At 41.0% G+C, this 17,500-nt stretch overlaps 1 protein-coding gene and 1 long non-coding RNA gene across 5 annotated transcripts in view; one reads left to right on the top strand and one right to left on the bottom strand.

Annotated features, from left to right (window-relative positions):
* Nucleotides 1-8,300, top strand: part of LOC134325402 (uncharacterized) — an 8,369-nt gene extending 69 nt beyond the window's left edge. The window contains exons 1-6 of one of the 3 annotated variants that reach the window (XR_010014290.1): nucleotides 519-588; nucleotides 1,265-1,302; nucleotides 1,429-1,531; nucleotides 1,637-1,753; nucleotides 2,243-2,350; nucleotides 8,043-8,300. This is a non-coding gene — a long non-coding RNA (uncharacterized LOC134325402). Of the gene's footprint in view, nucleotides 1-518; nucleotides 589-655; nucleotides 760-1,264; nucleotides 1,303-1,428; nucleotides 1,532-1,636; nucleotides 1,754-2,242; nucleotides 2,351-8,042 lie in introns of those variants that run through there. The other 2 variants (XR_010014291.1, XR_010014292.1) reach the window with 2 other exon arrangements.
* Nucleotides 1-17,500, bottom strand: part of ltbp1 (latent transforming growth factor beta binding protein 1) — a 73,638-nt gene that overhangs the window by 22,065 nt on the left and 34,073 nt on the right. For both annotated transcript variants that reach the window (XM_063007580.1, XM_063007581.1), the window contains 3 exons: nucleotides 15,477-15,602; nucleotides 14,469-14,594; nucleotides 12,674-12,799 (listed from right to left, as the gene is read on the bottom strand). In XM_063007580.1, coding sequence (XP_062863650.1) covers nucleotides 12,674-12,799; nucleotides 14,469-14,594; nucleotides 15,477-15,602 — 378 coding nt within the window. The remainder of the gene's footprint in view (nucleotides 1-12,673; nucleotides 12,800-14,468; nucleotides 14,595-15,476; nucleotides 15,603-17,500) is intronic.

The following is a 17,500-nucleotide window of genomic DNA, read 5'->3' as shown; positions in this document are numbered from 1 at the left end:
TATGTTAATTAGTTCTGTTAGTGAATAGTTATTTGTTCTTTAATACCAGTTCTTCTCCTTCTCCAGCCATAACATTAAAACCTGACCTGTCCTGCTATTAAAGAACATGTAAATGTATTAAAGAACAGCATGAAAGGGGGTAACAAAGCATGTAGAGAAACAGATAAACTACAGTCAGTAATTGTAGAACTACAAAGTGCTTCTATATGGTAAGTGGAGCTGATAAAATGAACAGTGAGTGTAGAAACAAGGAGGTGGTTTTAATGTTATGGCTGATCGGTGTAAATGAGTGCAAATAAAGCTTCTTGTTTATAATTGGGCTGTGACAGTGCAGTGGTTAAATAACAATGACTGCGTGTTTTTAGATATATTTAGATATTTATATTAATTTTCCATTAAATAAATTTAAAAATGACAACAAATTTTTGGTAACTTAAAAAGACAGAAAACTGTTAGTTTGAAATGTCTGTGTGTGGCTGCAGTCTCCATTGGGGCCTTTAATTTGAAACAGGTGTAGCATTACTTCACTAATGAACCTGGTTTTCAGTCTCTGTTCTGTGGGTAGAAGTAGAACTCGGAGCTTTAACTGTAAGGCAAGTTTGTTACAAAATGAAATTAAATGCTTAAATGTTTGGGCAGGAAAAGTGAAAGCAGGCATTCTTACGCGTATTACTGCCAGGCAGAGAAAAAAACTTCAGTATGTCGTTTTAACAAGGACATTATAAATGATTTCGTTACAACATGTGTTCTACAGCGAGTGTTAGTAGTTTATGTTTATTTGTACAAAACTAATCTGTGTGTATTGTGTTGGTTTCTAGCGCGTTTCAGTGTGTAGTTTACAGAACAGGTTGTTTGGTGCGCGTCTGCAGACGCGTCTCTAAGTCCAGTGTGATGCGCTAATAAGTAAAGATAAGTTTTATACCCACAAACCTAATAAACAACATGAACATGATCGAATGGACTTTAAGATAACATTTAACCTTTTTGGCCAGACTCTGAACAAGAGTGTATCTGCAGATGCACACCATATACAAACAGATTTGTACTGTACTGTATAATTAATGCAAAACCCTAATAAATAACACATATAAATAATATATTATTATAATTTTAGTTTTTGTCCCTTTTTCTTGCATTGTTGCTTAATTGCACCTCATATTTTAAAAAACTTTTTATATGCATATTATATGCATAAGGCATATAATAATAACTTTAAAGACCTAGACTTAATCCAGTACAATAATTGTGTTGTTTTTTTCTGCAGTTTGAAATGAATGTGAAGACTGCTCATGGAGAACACGAGTATGTTGCACAATACATGGTGTACAGACTGGCTCATATTGCAGGATAAGAATAAAAATTAAAATGCTTAAAGAACCAAAATACCAAATGCATTAAGTCTAATTATCTATGAAAATATGTTTACAGGTGGCTACAAAAGCACCCAGTGATATAAATGTAGAAGATATCAGCAAGTCCTGCCATTTAAAAGTTCATATGCAGAAGCACAACGGAAAAAACTGACCAACAGGTACATTGACCAGTCAGGCATTCTGTTAAAAGTTGTCATAAAGTGTTTAATTTGTGTGATTACTTAAGGGAGCCCAATAAAAATAAATATTTAAAATTTGTACAGACGCCCAGCATTGCAGCTAGAGCCGTGGTGGAGGACGACTCCCAATCCTCTGTCCTGTCCAAGACTCTAAGATCCAAGATGAATGATGCTTCTGTTTTAAACAGCACTCCTCTACAGGTACATGCACATCCACATCATCACTTTAAGTTAAAACTACAGGCTCTCTTTTGTCATATATTTTAGTATTTTGGGGTTTTAATTAATTAAAAGAATGTAATAAGTTAATTGTGATGATAATCTAGTAAGAATAATTGTTTATTGTGATGTATCTACAAGGTAGGTTCTAGGGGAACATATAGGGCAGATTTTAACTTTCACAGGGATTTTTGTCTTGTATAATTATCACTTTATTCTGAACACTTACGGCGTCCCCACAACACACCTTCAGTTAGTTTCTGAGTACAAACTGTGTGTAGAAACTGACTTGGTCCCCACAATGACTGTAACATTGTGTGTGTGAAAGGTCCCCGCAAAGCCTGTTTTATTTAATATGTGTGAACACAGACTGCTTGACTGGGCAAAAGATAATTTTTTTATTATTATAAAATTATTTTCTAAAGTCTGGTGCATGTTTTTTGATATAGTTATTTTAAATTGTGTTTACAGACACCCAGCATTGCAGCTAGAGCCGTGGTGGAGGACGACTCCCAATCCTCTATCCTGTCCAAGACTCAGATGGATGATGCTTCTGTTTCAAACAGCACTCCTCAACAGGTACATGCATGTCCACTACTTGACTTTTAGTTTTACAGCCTCTCTTTTGTCATATATTTTAGTATTTTGGGTTTTTAGTCAGTAAAAAGAATGTAATAAGTTAATTGTGATGTAAATCTAGCAAGAATAATTGTTTATTTTGATGTATCTACAAGGTAAGTTCTAGTGGAACATTTAGGGCAGATTTTAACTTTCACAGGGATTTTTGTCTTGTATAATTATCACTTTATTCTGAACACTTACGACGTCCCCACAACACACCTTCAGTTAGTGTATGAGTAGAAACTGTGTGTAGAAACTGAACTAAACTGGTCCCCACAATGACTGTAACATTGTGTGTGTGAAAGGTCCCCACAAGGAATGGTAACATTGTGTGTGTGAAAGGTCCTTTCACACACACACACACAATGTTACAGTCATTGTGGGGACCTGTTACATACACGCACAATGTTATAGTTACTTGTGGGGACCTTTCACACACACAATGTAATAGTCACTTGTGGGGACCTTTCACACACACAATGTTATAGTCATTGTGGGGACCAGTTTAGTTCAGTTTCTACACACAGTTTCTACTCATACACTAACTGAAGGTGTGTTGTGGGGACGCCGTAAGTGTTCAGAATAAAATGATAATTATCCAAGAAAAAAATCACTGTGAAAGTTAAAATCTGCCCTATATGTTCCCCTTGAACTTACCTTGTAGATACATCACAATAAACAATTATTCTTGCTAGATTATCATCACAATTAACTTATTACATTCTTTTAATTAACTAAAAACCCAAAATACAAAAACATGACAAAAAAGTACTTGTGTATTTGAGATCATCAAACATACAGTGGGGCCAAAAAGTATTTAGTCAGCCACTGATTGTGCAGGTTCTCCTACTTAGAAAGATGAGAGAGGTTTGTACTTTTCATCATAGGTACACTTCAACTATGAGAGACAAAATTAGAAAAAAAAATCCAGGAAATCACATTGTAGGATTTTTAAAGAATTTATTCGTAAATTATGGTGGAAAATAAGTATTTGGTCAATAACAAACAAGCAAGATTTCTGGCTCTCACAGACCTGTAACTTCTTCTTTAAGAAGCTCTTCTGTCCTCCACTCGTTACCTGTATTACCGCTTTGACCTCGTTATCTGTATAAAAGACACCTGTCCACAGCCTCAAACAGTCAGACTCCAAACTCAACCATGGCCAAGACCAAAGAGCTGTCGAAGGACACCAGGAAGAAAATTGTAGACCTGCACCAGGCTGGGAAGAGTGAATCTACAATAGGCAAGCAGGTTGGTGTGAATAAATCAACTGTGGGAGCAATTGTAAGAAAATGGAAGACATACAAGACCATTGATAATCTCCCTCGATCCCGTGCGGTCAAAATGATCATGAGAACGGTGAGCAAAAATCCCAGAACTACACGGAGGGACCTGATGAATGACCTGCAGAGAGCTGGGACCAAAGTAACAAAGGCTACCATCAGTAACACACTACGCCGAGAGGGACTCAAATCCTGCAGTGCCAGGCGTGCCCCCCTGCTTAAGCCAGTACATGTCCAGGCCCGTCTGAAGTTTGCCAGAGAGCATATGGATGATCCAGAAGAGGATTGGGAGAATATCATGTGGTCAGATGAAACCAAAATGGAACTTTTTGGTAAAAACTCAACTCGTCGTGTTTGGAGGAAGAAGAATGCTGAGTTGCATCCCAAGAACACCATACCTACTGTGAAGCATGGGGGTGGAAACATCGTGCTTTGGGGCTGTTTTTCTGCAAAGGGGACAGGACGACTGATCCGTGTTAAGGGAAGAATGAACGGGGCCATGTATCGTGAGATTTTAAGCCAAAACCTCCTTCCATCAGTGAGAGCATTGAAGATGGAACGTGGCTGGGTCTTCCAGCATGACAATGATCCCAAACACACCGCTCGGGCAACGAAGGAGTGGCTCCGTAAAAAGCATTTCAAGGTCCTGGAGTGGCCTAGCCAGTCTCCAGACCTCAACCCCATAGAAAATGTGTGGAGTCCGTGTTGCCCAGCGACAGCCCCAAAACATCACTGCTCTAGAGGAGATCTGCATGGAGGAATGGGCCAAAATACCAGCTACAGTGTGTGCAAACCTGGTGAAGACTTACAGGAAACGTTTGACCTCTGTCATTGCCAACAAAGGTTATGTTACAAAGTATTGAGTTGAACTTTTGTTATTGACCAAATACTTATTTTCCACCATAATTTACAATTAAATTCTTTAAAAATCCTACAATGTGATTTCCTGGATTTTTTTTTTCATTTTGTCTCTCATAGTTGAAGTGTAGCTATGATGAAAATTACAGACCTCTCTCATTTGTCTAAGTAGGAGAACCTGCGCAATCAGTGGCTGACTAAATACTTTTGGCCCCACTGTATATGTAAATTTACTGATAAATTAAGTTTTAAATTTAGGATTAAGTATTAAAGTTTTTCTTATTATGATTTCTTGTTTTGTAAATGAAAGACACAAATCTTGACAATTCCAGTGAGCTATTTGATTCTTCATCAGAAAGTGCAGATGATTACATACCTGATACGACTTGTGATAGTGACATTGACACTAGCCTTAAACCAAACCAAAAAACAAAGCACAATACACTGGATGTCTCTGGCTCAGACAGTTCCACTGTCTGTGACTCCACAACATCAGACAAAATGACCTTTGATGGGCACAGCTTTACACCTGAAGCCACTGGAGCAGAAGAAGAACTTGGTTCAAGTAAGAACATAAATGATCTAATAGTTGTTAGCGCAAGTCAAAAAAGAGGTGGACGAAGAGTGTACAACAAAAAACATTACTGCTTGTATTGCTCTAAGCCGTATGCCAAGATGGCAAGGCACCTCGAACATGTGCATGAAAATGAACCCGATGTGGCCAAAGCTCTTAAGCTTTCCAAAGGGTTTCAGGGAGAGGAAGAAACAGCTAGATTATATTCACAACAGAGGACACTACGCTCACAATGCTGCAGTTATGGAGTCAGGACAGGGGAAACTTGATGTTGGGCAGCACTTGTTAAACAAAAGGGGAAATTAGACAAGAATCAACAGTATGTGAGAGAGCAGATGCGAGAAATGGGAAGGCTGGTTCACAATGCCAGAAAAGTCACCACCTTAAAGAAAATGGAAGATCTTATGAATCCAAAAAATTACATGGAGACAGTCAAAACTGTCAAGTTGACATGTGGGTATGACAGTGAAACAAACAAGTTTTTGACCCCATCATTAGCAAACAAACTTGGAAATATCCTGATTAAAGTAAGCAAACTTTTAAAAGCTCAAGGTTTCATCTCAAACAACCAACATCTTGTGAAGAATGCCAGTGAGTTGTAAGACATCCATCGGGAAAAGTAGAATGAGCTAATATCAGCCACGGCATTGAGGAACATAAGGTAAGCAAAGTGGAACGTACCGACTCTCATGCCTTTTACTGAAGACATCCAAAAAATGCATGCATATCTCAGTCAAGTACAAGATGAGTGGTACATTTCACTCTCGGAAAGTCCCTCTGCAAAAGCCTGGATGGAGCTGAATAAGGTGTGCCTGGCTCAGGTTATTCTCTTCTCAGGGAAGGAGAAGTTGCCAGCATGCTCTTATCTGCATTTTTATCAAGAGACACTTCTGATCACCATGAGGATGTGGACTGGGCACTGTCTGAAGAGGAAAAAAAGCTCTGCAGACACTTCTCAAGGATTGTCGTCGGGGGGAAACGTGGTCGCCCAGTTCCAATTCTTCTGACTCCAAAAATGTTTTGTGCATTAGAGATCCTTGTTAATAGACAATGGTTATATGTTTGCAAGACCAGAAGCTATGACACATTTCAGAGGATCAGACCGTCTCTGTGGCTTTGCAAAGGTGTGTGGTGCAAAGAGTCCCACTGACATCTACCAAACTGAGAAAGCATGCTGCAACCCTTTCAACTGTGCTAAACATGATAGACACAGAAATGGACCAGCTTGCCAATTTTCTTGGACATGACATAAGAATCCATCGTGAGTTCTATCGACTGCCTGAGAAGACCCTACAGCTCGCCAAGATCAGCAAAGTTTTTCAATGCCGTGGCTGATATCAGCTCATTCTACTTTTCCCGATGGATGTCTTGAAACTCACTGGCATTCTTCACAAGATGTTGGTTGTTTGAGATGAAACCTTGAGCTTTTAAAAGTTTGCTTACTTTAACCAGGATATTTCCAAGTTTGTTTGCTAATGATGGGGTCAAAAACTTGTTTGTTTCACTGTCATACCCACATGTCAACTTGACAGCTTTGACTCTCTCCATGTAATTTTTTGGATTCATAAGGTCTTCCATTTTTTTTAAGGTGGTGACTTTTCTGGCATTGTGAACCAGCCTTCCCATTTCTCGCATCTGCTCTCACACATACTGTTAAAAGTATGTGAAGTCATTTCCCAATGTTTCTTTACATGGTTGTGTAAAGGGCACACGTTTCCCCTGTCCTGACTCCATAACTGCAGCATTGTGAGTGTAGTTTCCTCTGTTGAGAATATAATCTAGCTGTTTCTTCCTCTCCCTGAAACCCTTTGGAAAGCTGTGCCTGTCAGAGGTCATTTTGTCTGATGATGTCGAGTCACAGACAGTGGAACTCACTGAGCCAGAGACATCCAGTGTATATCAAAAGATCAGCAAAGTTCTAATGGCTCTTGAGCAAGGAAGATTAGCTGAGTTTCATGGCAAGAACTTGGATAAAATTGGGCTAGATCCTGATGGTATATTATTTTATTTTACTTTTTGTATTTGGTTTTTGCTTTCTTGCTTTTGTTGAAGTCCCAGTGAATAAAGGGTTTAAGTACTGTTTGATTACTTAGCTAACTAATGCCTGTGTGTATTCTACAGACTGTAAGTGAGGGGGATAAATTGTCGTCATTATAGTGTGTTTTTATAGAATGTAAATATTATTAGGGGGCATATGGGCTTGGGACTGGGACTTCTGTGTGGGAAGCCACAGTGTTGTTAAAAATATAACTCATGGTGTAACCTAATCAAACAGTGTAACACAGTGTCAGTCTTACTTACAAGAAACAGACCCACTTTGAAACATTAAACACTAAAGCCAGTAGCCTGCTCAGGTAGGACAATTGCAGACAAATTAAAGCAGGAAAAATGGTCAGGGTCAGAGCATCTCCAAAACAGCAGGTTTGGGGTGTAACAGTATGCAGTGGTTAGTACTTGAGTCTGGTCCATGGTAGACCATGGAGTGTTCATGGTAGAATCAAGTAATTTCGAGGGTTTACTTTCTTACTGTACTCTTGTAAAAAGGTGGTGGGATGTATTAAGCCGCAGTCAAAGTCAGTTCTCGAAGGTGATGTTTTGGCAGCAGGAAAAATGGGCAACAGTAAGGAACTGTGTGACTTTGACAAGGACCAAATTGTGATGTCTGTGATGCATCTCCAAAACAGCAGGTCTTGTGGGTTGTTCCCAGTAAACAGTGGTTAGTACCTACCAAAAATGGTCCACAGTAGGCTTGGTGTCAGGGTCATGTGCATCCAAGGCTCATTGGTCTTGTGTAGTTTATGTTTCGATGGGTCAGAGCTATACAGGTGTCACTAGTGGGACTTACATAATATTAGGCGGGTTTTAATTTTATGGCTGATCTGTGTATTTATAGCTATTATGAGAATTTGATCCTAATAATCTTTGTCTATGGCAGAATGGACAAACAGTGCAAAGGTAAAACTGCCCATAAGAAGAAAACACCTTGGCTGCAGACAGAGGTGCAGGCGGTGGAATGGCACACGAATCGCTTCATCACATCTTGTATCGTACCAGCACAGCGAGACTGTGAGAAGTGTTTAAGGGCTGAACCAGAAGCTCCTAAGAACCGTGACTGGCAAAATCTGAAATTCTATGTTTATAATCGTATTACGGCCTACAAAAGAAAATTGCAATACAGATAGTTTAAAGATCATTGAGTCTCTGGTATGGCAGTTTTTGTTTACATTCACATGTTCTGATATTGCAGTTTTTGTTTGCATTCACATGTCTCAGCAAGACACACACATGCATACGTCATAAAGGTCTACTGAACAGAAATAGAATTATTTGCTATTTTTTAAAAAGCATTTGAACATTTTGCAATATATTGATTTTCTTTGAACTGTCAATAATACACTATATTGCCAAAAGTATTCGCTCGCCTGCCTTCACACGCATATGAACTTGAGTTCATCCTGAAAAACTTACCATATACAGTGGGGGAAATAAGTATTTGATCCCCTGCTGATTTTGTAAGTTTACCCCCTTACAAAGACTTGAACAGTCTATAATTTTTATGGAAGGTTTATTTTAACAGAGAGAGACAGAATATCAAAAAAAAAAAAAAAAAAACATTAAATAAAAGTTATAAATTAATTTGTATTTAATTAAGGGAAATAAGTATTTGATCCCCTACCAACCAGCAAGAATTCTGACCCCCACAGACCGGTTATGTGCCCATGAGGCGCACAAATTAGTCCTGTCCCTATATAAAAGACTCCTGTCACAGAATCAGTTTCTTCTGTTCAAATCTCTCGACCCCCATGGGCAAGACCAAAGAGCTATCAAAGGACGTCAGGGACAAGATTGTAGACCTGCACAAGGCTGGAATGGGCTACAAGACCATCAGCAAGAAGCTTGGTGAGAAAGAGATCACTGTTGGTGCGATCATTCGAAAATGGAAGAAATACAAGATCACAGTCAATCGCCCTCGCTCTGGAGCTCCATGCAAGATCTCACCTGGTGGGGTAAGAATGATTCTGAGAAAGGTGAGGTCAGTCCAGAATTACACGGGAGGAGCTTGTCAATGATCTCAAGGGAGCTGGGAGCAGAGAAATGCTGGATATGACCCCAAGAACACCATCCCCACCGGGCATTTCTCTGCCTCCAAACACGGCGAGTGGAGTTGATGCCAAAGAGCTCAATTTTGGTCTCATCTGACCATATCACATTCTCCCAAGCTTTCTCTGAATCATTCAGGTGTTCATTGGCAAACTTCAGACGGGCCTGTACATGAGCCTTCTTGAGCAGAGGGACTTTGCGGGCACTGCAGGATCTCAATCCATTACGGCGAAGTGTGTTACTAATGGTTTTCTTGGTGACTGTGCTCCCAGCTCCCTTGAGATCATTGACAAGCTCCTCCCGTGTAATTCTGGACTGACCTCACCTTTCTCAGAATCATTCTTACCCCACCAGGTGAGATCTTGCATGGAGCTCCAGAGCGAGGGCGATTGACTGTGATCTTGTATTTCTTCCATTTTCAAATTATCGCACCAACAGTGGTCTCTTTCTCACCAAGCTTCTTGCTGATGGTCTTGTAGCCCATTCCAGCCTTGTGCAGGTCTACAATCTTGTCCCTGACGTCCTTTGATAGCTCTTTGGTCTTGCCCATGGTGGTGGAGAGATTTGAACAGAAGAAACTGATTCTGTGACAGGAGTCTTATACAGGGACAGGACTAATTTGTGTGCCTCATGGGCACATAACCGGTCTGTGGGGGTCAGAATTCTTGCTGGTTGGTAGGGGATCAAATACTTATTTCACTTAATTAAATACAAATTAATTTATAACTTTTATTTAATGTTTTTTTTCTGGATTTTTTGTTGATATTCTGTCTCTCTCTGTTAAAATAAACCTTCCATAAAAAATATAGACTGTTCAAGTTTTTGTAAGGGGGTAAACTTACAAAATCAGCAGGGGATCAAATACTTATTTCCCCCACTGTAGAAGCACTTTGTAGTTCTACAATTACTGACTGTAGTCCATCCGTTTCTCTACTTACTTTTTAACCTGCTTTCACTCTGTTCTTCAATGGTCAGGACCCCCACAGGACCCCCACAGAGCAGGTATTATTTAGGTGGTGGATGATTCTCAGCACTGCAGTGACACTGACATGGTGGTGGTGTGTTAGTGTGTGTTGTGCTGGTATGAGTGGATCAGACACAGCAGCGCTGCTGGAGTTTTAAACACCGCACTGTCACTGCTGGACTGAGAAGAGTCCACCAACCTAAAATATCCAGCCAAAAGCCCCCGTGGGCAGCGTCCTGTGACCACTGATGAAGGTCTAGAAGATGACCGACTCAAACAGGAGCAATAGATGAGCGATCGTCTCTGACTTTACATCTACAAGGTGGACCAACTAGGTAGGAGTGTCTAATAGAGTGGACAGTGAGTGGACACGGTATTTAAAAACTCCAGCAGCGCTGCTGTGTCTGATCCACTCATACCAGCACAACACACACTAACACACCACCACCATGTCAGTGTCACTGCAGTGCTGAGAATCATCCACCACCTAAATAATACCTGCTCTGTGGAGGTACTGACCATTGAAGAACAGGGTGAAAGCATGTTAAAAATTAAATCTTGAGTTTTGCAATTTAAATGTCTTTAATGCCTGTATAGTTTTATAAGTAGCATTATTTTAGTGGTAATAATTGTCCAGTGATTGAGTAGTAGCTGATTCTGGGTGGTTCACTGTGGTACAAAAAAATTCATGACAAAGAATTAAAGAAAGAAACACTTAAACAGTGAAAAATAAAATAGTTTGATTTGAGTTAAAAAAGTATCCAGACAATAATTTACTACTCTTCCAATCCACTGTACATGAGTAGAGATAGACTTTAACTTCATCTATTAATATTTTTTTTTAATTACACTGATATTGGCTGTAAATCTAGAAATGTCAAACATAAATCTTGCTATGTTGTCGAGATGACTACATGCACATCACTAGATGTTCTATGCAAAGACTACATAATCTATGAACAAGTAAGCTAAGCTAAATTTAAACATTTTAATGTGATTTATGGACTATTACTGCATCTTTTGATTTTACATAGATGTATATTAAACCTTTTTTGTTTAAAAGTAAGATAATCTGTAGATTAGCTTGAAATAATTACATGCCCTTTAATGGTAATATAAATGAATTGTAATTAACTCAATGTTCTTGCAAGGTCCCCACTAATCACATTGGCATTTGTGTGTTTTATGCTAATATTATGTAAATGAGGTCCCCATTAGTCATATTTATAAGATTTTTCTAAGTCCCCACTAAACACGGTCCTGACATGACTTCTTAAATTCTGATGTTTGAACGCGTGTATGAGCTAAGAAAAATCTGTTTAGTGTGCCTGATTTTTTTCAGCCCTCTAGAGGCTGTAGAAAGGGTGGTCCCCGCAAGTGATGTTCATAACATTGGTCCCCATCTGACATGAAAACGCGTATGTGTGTATAATGTGTGTGTTCTTTCTATGTATTGTTTGTGTGTGAGTATAATGTGTGTGTGTGTGTTTGTAGTGTGTGTGTGTTCTTACTACTTACTGTGTGTGTGTGTGTATAATGTGTGTGTGTGTGTATTCTTACTACTTACTGTGTGTGAGTATAATGTGTGTGTGTGTGTATTCTTACTACTTACTGTGTGTGAGTATAATGTGTGTGTGTGTGTGTGTGTTCTTACTACTTACTGTGTGTGTGTGTGAGTATAATGTGTGTGTGTGTGTGTATTCTTACTACTTACTGTGTGTGTGTGTGTGAGTATAATGTGTGTGTGTGTGTGTTCTTACTACTTACTGTGTGTGTGTGTGTATAATGTGTGTGTGTGTGTATTCTTACTACTTACTGTGTGTGTGTATAATGTGTGTGTGTGTGTGTGTGTTCTTACTACTTACTGTGTGTGTGTGTGAGTATAATGTGTGTGTGTGTGTATTCTTACTACTTACTGTGTGTGTGTATAATGTGTGTGTGTGTGTGTGTGTTCTTACTACTTACTGTGTGTGTGTGTGAGTATAATGTGTGTGTGTGTGTGTGTTCTTACTACTTACTGTGTGTGTGTATAATGTGTGTGTGTGTGTGTTCTTACTACTTACTGTGTGTGTGTGTGTGAGTATAATGTGTGTGTGTGTGTGTTCTTACTACTTACTGTGTGTGTGAGTATAATGTGTGTGTGTGTGTGTGTTTGTAGTGTGTGTGTGTTCTTACTACTTACTGTGTGTGAGTATAATGTGTGTGTGTGTGTGTGTGTGTTTGATGTACTGTGTGTGTGTGTGTATAATGTGTGTGTTCTTTCTATGTATTGTTTGTGTGTGAGTATAATGTGTGTGTGTGTGTGTTTGTAGTGTGTGTGTGTTCTTACTACTTACTGTGTGTGTGAGTATAATGTGTGTGTGTATGTGTATAATGTGTGTGTTCTTTCTATATATTGTTTGTGTGTGAGTATAATGAGTGTGTGTGTGTGTTTGATGTATGTGTATGTGTGTGCATGTTTTAGATGTATGTGTGTGTGTGTGTGTGTGTGTGTGTGTTACCTTCACACTGGCCGCTCTGACCCACTCTGTACCCAGTGCTGCACTGGCGACAGGTGTACGACCCCACTGTGTTCATACATACACTGTTCTCAGGACACACCCTCAGCGCCTCACACTCGTTCAAGTCTGTAACACACACACACACACACACACACACACACACACACACACACGGTTAGCCTATAAGAGCCTACGATTTGTACAAGAGTTTGGAGTGTCTGTGGGTATTTGTGCACAAATTCCCCTGTGCTCACGGTAGATATTCTAGTTCATCTCAGATGTGCTCGGTCAGGTTGATGTCTGGGTTCTGTGCAGCTCACTCACTCATACTTTTATGCTCCTGTTAGCTGTTGGTAAGAGTGTCCACATACTTTTGGCCCTCTGGCTCAGGTTTTGAGGTTACAGAAGTTCCTCAGACGTTCTCCACGTGCTATAAACCGCCGGTCCAAGATAAACAGGCGGTGGAGAAACGTTTAACCGCGCCTCATTTAGAGTCGTCTGAGGTCTGGATGTGGTTTATATCCCGCTGAGCCCAAAATACCGTCCAAACACTAATAACACGGCGTCTACCAGCACACACGCTAACACACACGCCAATGCACACGCTAACACACACGCCAACACACACGCTAACACACACGCCAACACACACGCTAACACACACGCCAACACACACGCCAATGCACACGCTAACATACACGCCAACACATACACCAACACACACGCTAACACACACGCCAACACACACGCTAACACACACGCCAACACACACGCCAACACACACGCCAATGCACACGCTAACATACACGCCAACACACACGCTAACATACACGCCAACACACACGCCAACACACACGCCAACACACACGCCAATGCACACGCTAACACACACGCCAACGCACACACCAATGCACACGCTAACACACACGCCAACACACACGCCAATGCACACGCCAATGCACACGCCAATGCACACGCCAATGCACACGCTAACACACACGCCAACACACACGCCAATGCACACGCTAACATACACGCCAACACATACACCAACACACACGCCAACACACACGCCAACACACACGCTAACACATACACCAACACACACGCTAACACACACGCCAACACACACGCTAACACACGCCAACGCACACGCTAACATACACGCCAACACACACGCCAATGCACACGCTAACATACACGCCAACACACACGCCAACACACACGAAGATCTCCAGAAGATCTAAAGAAGGTCCCGAAGATCAAAAGAAGTTCCTAAAAAGAAGTTCAAAAGATCTAAAGAAATACCAGAAGATCTAAAGAAGTTCCTAAAAAGAAGTTCAAAAGATCTAAAGAAATACCAGAAGATCTAAAGAAGTTCCAGAAGATCTAAAGACGTTCCTGAAGATCTAAATAAGTTCAGAAGATCATAAGACATTTCAGAAGATCTAAAGAAGTTTCAGAAGATCTAAAGAAGTTCCTGGAGATCTAAAGAAGTTCCAGAAGATCTAAAGAAGCTCTTATAAAAGTTCAGAAGATCTAAAGAAGCTCTTATAAAAGTTCAGAAGATCTAAAGAAATTTCAGAAGATCTAAAGAAGGTCCCGAAGATCTAAAGAAGTTCCAGAAGATCTAAAGAAGTTCCAGAAGATCTAAAGAAGTTAAAGAACCTAACAATCTTGAGGAGGTAGAGGAACTACAGGAACCTAAAGCACATGAGTTCTAGTGAGCACTGAGGAACCGTACGGTTCTGTAGGGTTCTGTAGGGTTCTGTACGTTAGAAGGTTCCACACTCACCTGTGCAGCTGGTTCCCTCCTCGTCGGGGATGAAGCCCAGGCGACACACACACACGAAACTCCCGGGCGTGTTCCTGCAGCGCCCGTTGGAACACAGACGCGGGTCGTCCTCACACTCGTCCACATCTGAGGAACATCAACATCACACTTCAGGAACCCTGCAACTGCTCTTCCTCTGGGACTGGAACATACGCACTTACTGGCCACTTTATTAGGAACACCTATCTGGTACGTGCATTCATCGGTAGAATTTGTTTATAAGCTTCACCCACCGTATACACAAACTTTGTGGGTTTACAATCACTGCCTGATTAGTGGATCAGCTGTTGCTCAGGACATTTCAGTCGTATGAGTGCAGCAGGTGCAGCAGTGTTGTTGGGAACCACCAGAGGAAGGAAGGAACCGTGATTAAACAGGCATCCCTCCACTTGGAGCCAATTAGCAGCATGTCAATCATCTGTGCCTCCAAGCCCCCTCTGCCAGCCATATATGGAATGTTAGCTGGGCATGATGCTGTAAATCCTGCCCTCCTGCCCATCTCCACTCTAGGTGGGCGCCCTATAAATCACGTCTTGGGCAGCACTAAACCAGAATTTTTTAGGACTCTGGGATGTAAATCAGGAGGGTGTGGGTTTGAATTCCATCTCCACTGTTGGGCCCTTGACCTTCTGGACTCCAGGAGGATCCGAACCAGCAGGGGGGGGAATTTACATCCAAAGTGACTTACAGTACTGTGACAGTATACTGTCTACGCAATTAAAAGTTAGGGGCCTTGCTCAAGGGCCCGACAGCGGGGCTTGAACCAGAAACCTTTTGATTACTAGTCCAGCACCTTAACCACTAGGCTACACCTGCCTCTAGGATATGAAAACGTAATCCTGCTGCACACGTGTAGACGTGGATGTGATAAACACTGGGGGGCGCACACACACACACACACACACACACACACACACTGGAGCGGGACAGGACCTTCCCCAAACTGTTTCCAGAATAGAAAGGACTGACCCACGCAGGTGCTGCCCTCCTCGTTCAGCCGGTACCCGCCGTCGCAGATGCAGTCGTAGCTCTCGGCCGTGTTGTAGCAGATCCCTGGACCACAGATATCCGGCCGGATGAGACACTCGTCCACTTCTGCACAGAGACACGCGGGTATACAATCACTGACTGTACTTACACGACCAAAAGTATTCACACACCCCACCATCAGCATGTTAGAAAGGGTTGTAAAACAGAGCGACCTCTGTGTGACCTTCAGTTTCCTCTGAGAAGCTTCTCGGTGAAGACTTTGTAGTGTGTCTGTGGGAATTTGTGCCCGTTCAATCTAAAGATGACAGTATTGATCAGTAACTGATCAATCAGTTGGTGTTCTGATTCATCCCAGAGCTGTTGGGTGTCTTTATAAAGCTTGCTGCATCTGGATCAGGAACGGTCCTTCACTAAACTGTTGCTACTTTTTATCACTGATTTAATAAAGATAAAAGAAAAGATAAAAGGAGAAATGAAAGAAAAAAGATTAAAGAAAAAATGAAAAAAAGAGTAGAAAGAAGAGATGAAAAGATAAAAGAAAACATGAAAAAAGAGATAAAAGGAGAAATGAAAGAAAAGATGAAAGGAGAGATGTAAGAAAAAAATGAAAAGATAAAAGAAAAAAAAAGAAAAAAAGATGAAAGAAAAAAATGAAAGAAAAGATGAAAAAATAAGAAAGAAAATAAGAAAGAAAAAAGATTAAAGAAAAGATAAAAGGAGATATAAGAAAAGGTTTTAAAAAAGGTGAAGAAAAAAAGAAAAAAGATGAAAGCAAAGATGAAAGGAGAGATAAAAAGATAAAAGAAAACATGAAAGAAAAAATATAAAAAATAAAGAAAACATGAAAGAAAAGATGAAAGAAAAATATTAAAGAAAAGATAAAAGGAGAGATAAAAGAAAAGATGAACCGGAACAAAATAAAACACCTGTAGCCCACCAGTGCTGAGATCTTGAGCTTGCAAGTTTGATTCTCAGCGTTGCTATCGACCCGCCGGGCACCTACACGCAGATATGATTGGCTAATGTCTGCCAGGTGGGCGGGCCTAAGAGTCACTATGTCACTGATTTATTACACCTGTTAGTAACTGTTGTGTCTGACACACATGAAGTCAGTCATTACAAGTGGCGTCCACATACTTCTGTCTAGTTTTGTCCAAACCCGAAACTAAATCTAAATAAAAGTGAGCACAAGGGGGCAGCACGGGTACAGCAGGGCCCCCTGACCGACGCCCAGGAAACTCAGCAACAAGAGTCTAAAACCGGAGCAGGGTGCGGCTCCCTCACCCCTCCCGAAAAAATTAACACCTCTAAAAAAGACGGAGTGTGTTTATAGGCGTGTTGGGATTCCACACGGTGATGCCGAGTCACTCCGGTTATTTTAGTGAGGGTGTTAAAATCAGCACCGAGTCTCTGAGGTCCATCACATCTAACAGATCCCTCACCCTCACACCCACCATCAGATCCACATCTAATAGATCCCTCACCCTCACACCCACCATCAGATCCACATCTAATAGATCCCTCACCCTCACACACACACCATCAGATCCACATCTAATAGATCCCTCACCCTCACACGCACCATCAGATCCACATCTAATAGATCCCTCACCCTCACACACACACCATCAGATCCACATCTAATAGATCCCTCACCATTAGATCCACAGCTAATAGATCCCTCACCCTCACACACACACCATCAGATCCACATCTAATAGATACCTCACCATCAGATCCACAGCTAATAGATCCCTCACCCTCACACATCCACCATCAGATCCACATCTAATAGATCCCTCACCCTCACACACACACCATCAGATCCACATCTAATAGATCCTTCACCATCAGATCCACAGCTAATAGATCCCTCACCCTCACACACACACCATCAGATCCACATCTAATAGATCCCTCACCATCAGATCCACAGCTAATAGATCCCTCACCCTCACACATCCACCATCAGATCCACATCCAATAGGTAACAGCTCTGTGAG

This window comes from Trichomycterus rosablanca, chromosome 13 (genome assembly GCF_030014385.1).
Source record: "Trichomycterus rosablanca isolate fTriRos1 chromosome 13, fTriRos1.hap1, whole genome shotgun sequence".
Classification (NCBI taxonomy): Eukaryota; Metazoa; Chordata; class Actinopteri; order Siluriformes; family Trichomycteridae; genus Trichomycterus; species Trichomycterus rosablanca.
Note: the sequence above shows the minus strand (reverse complement) of the source record. Positions and strands in the feature narration are given on the sequence as shown.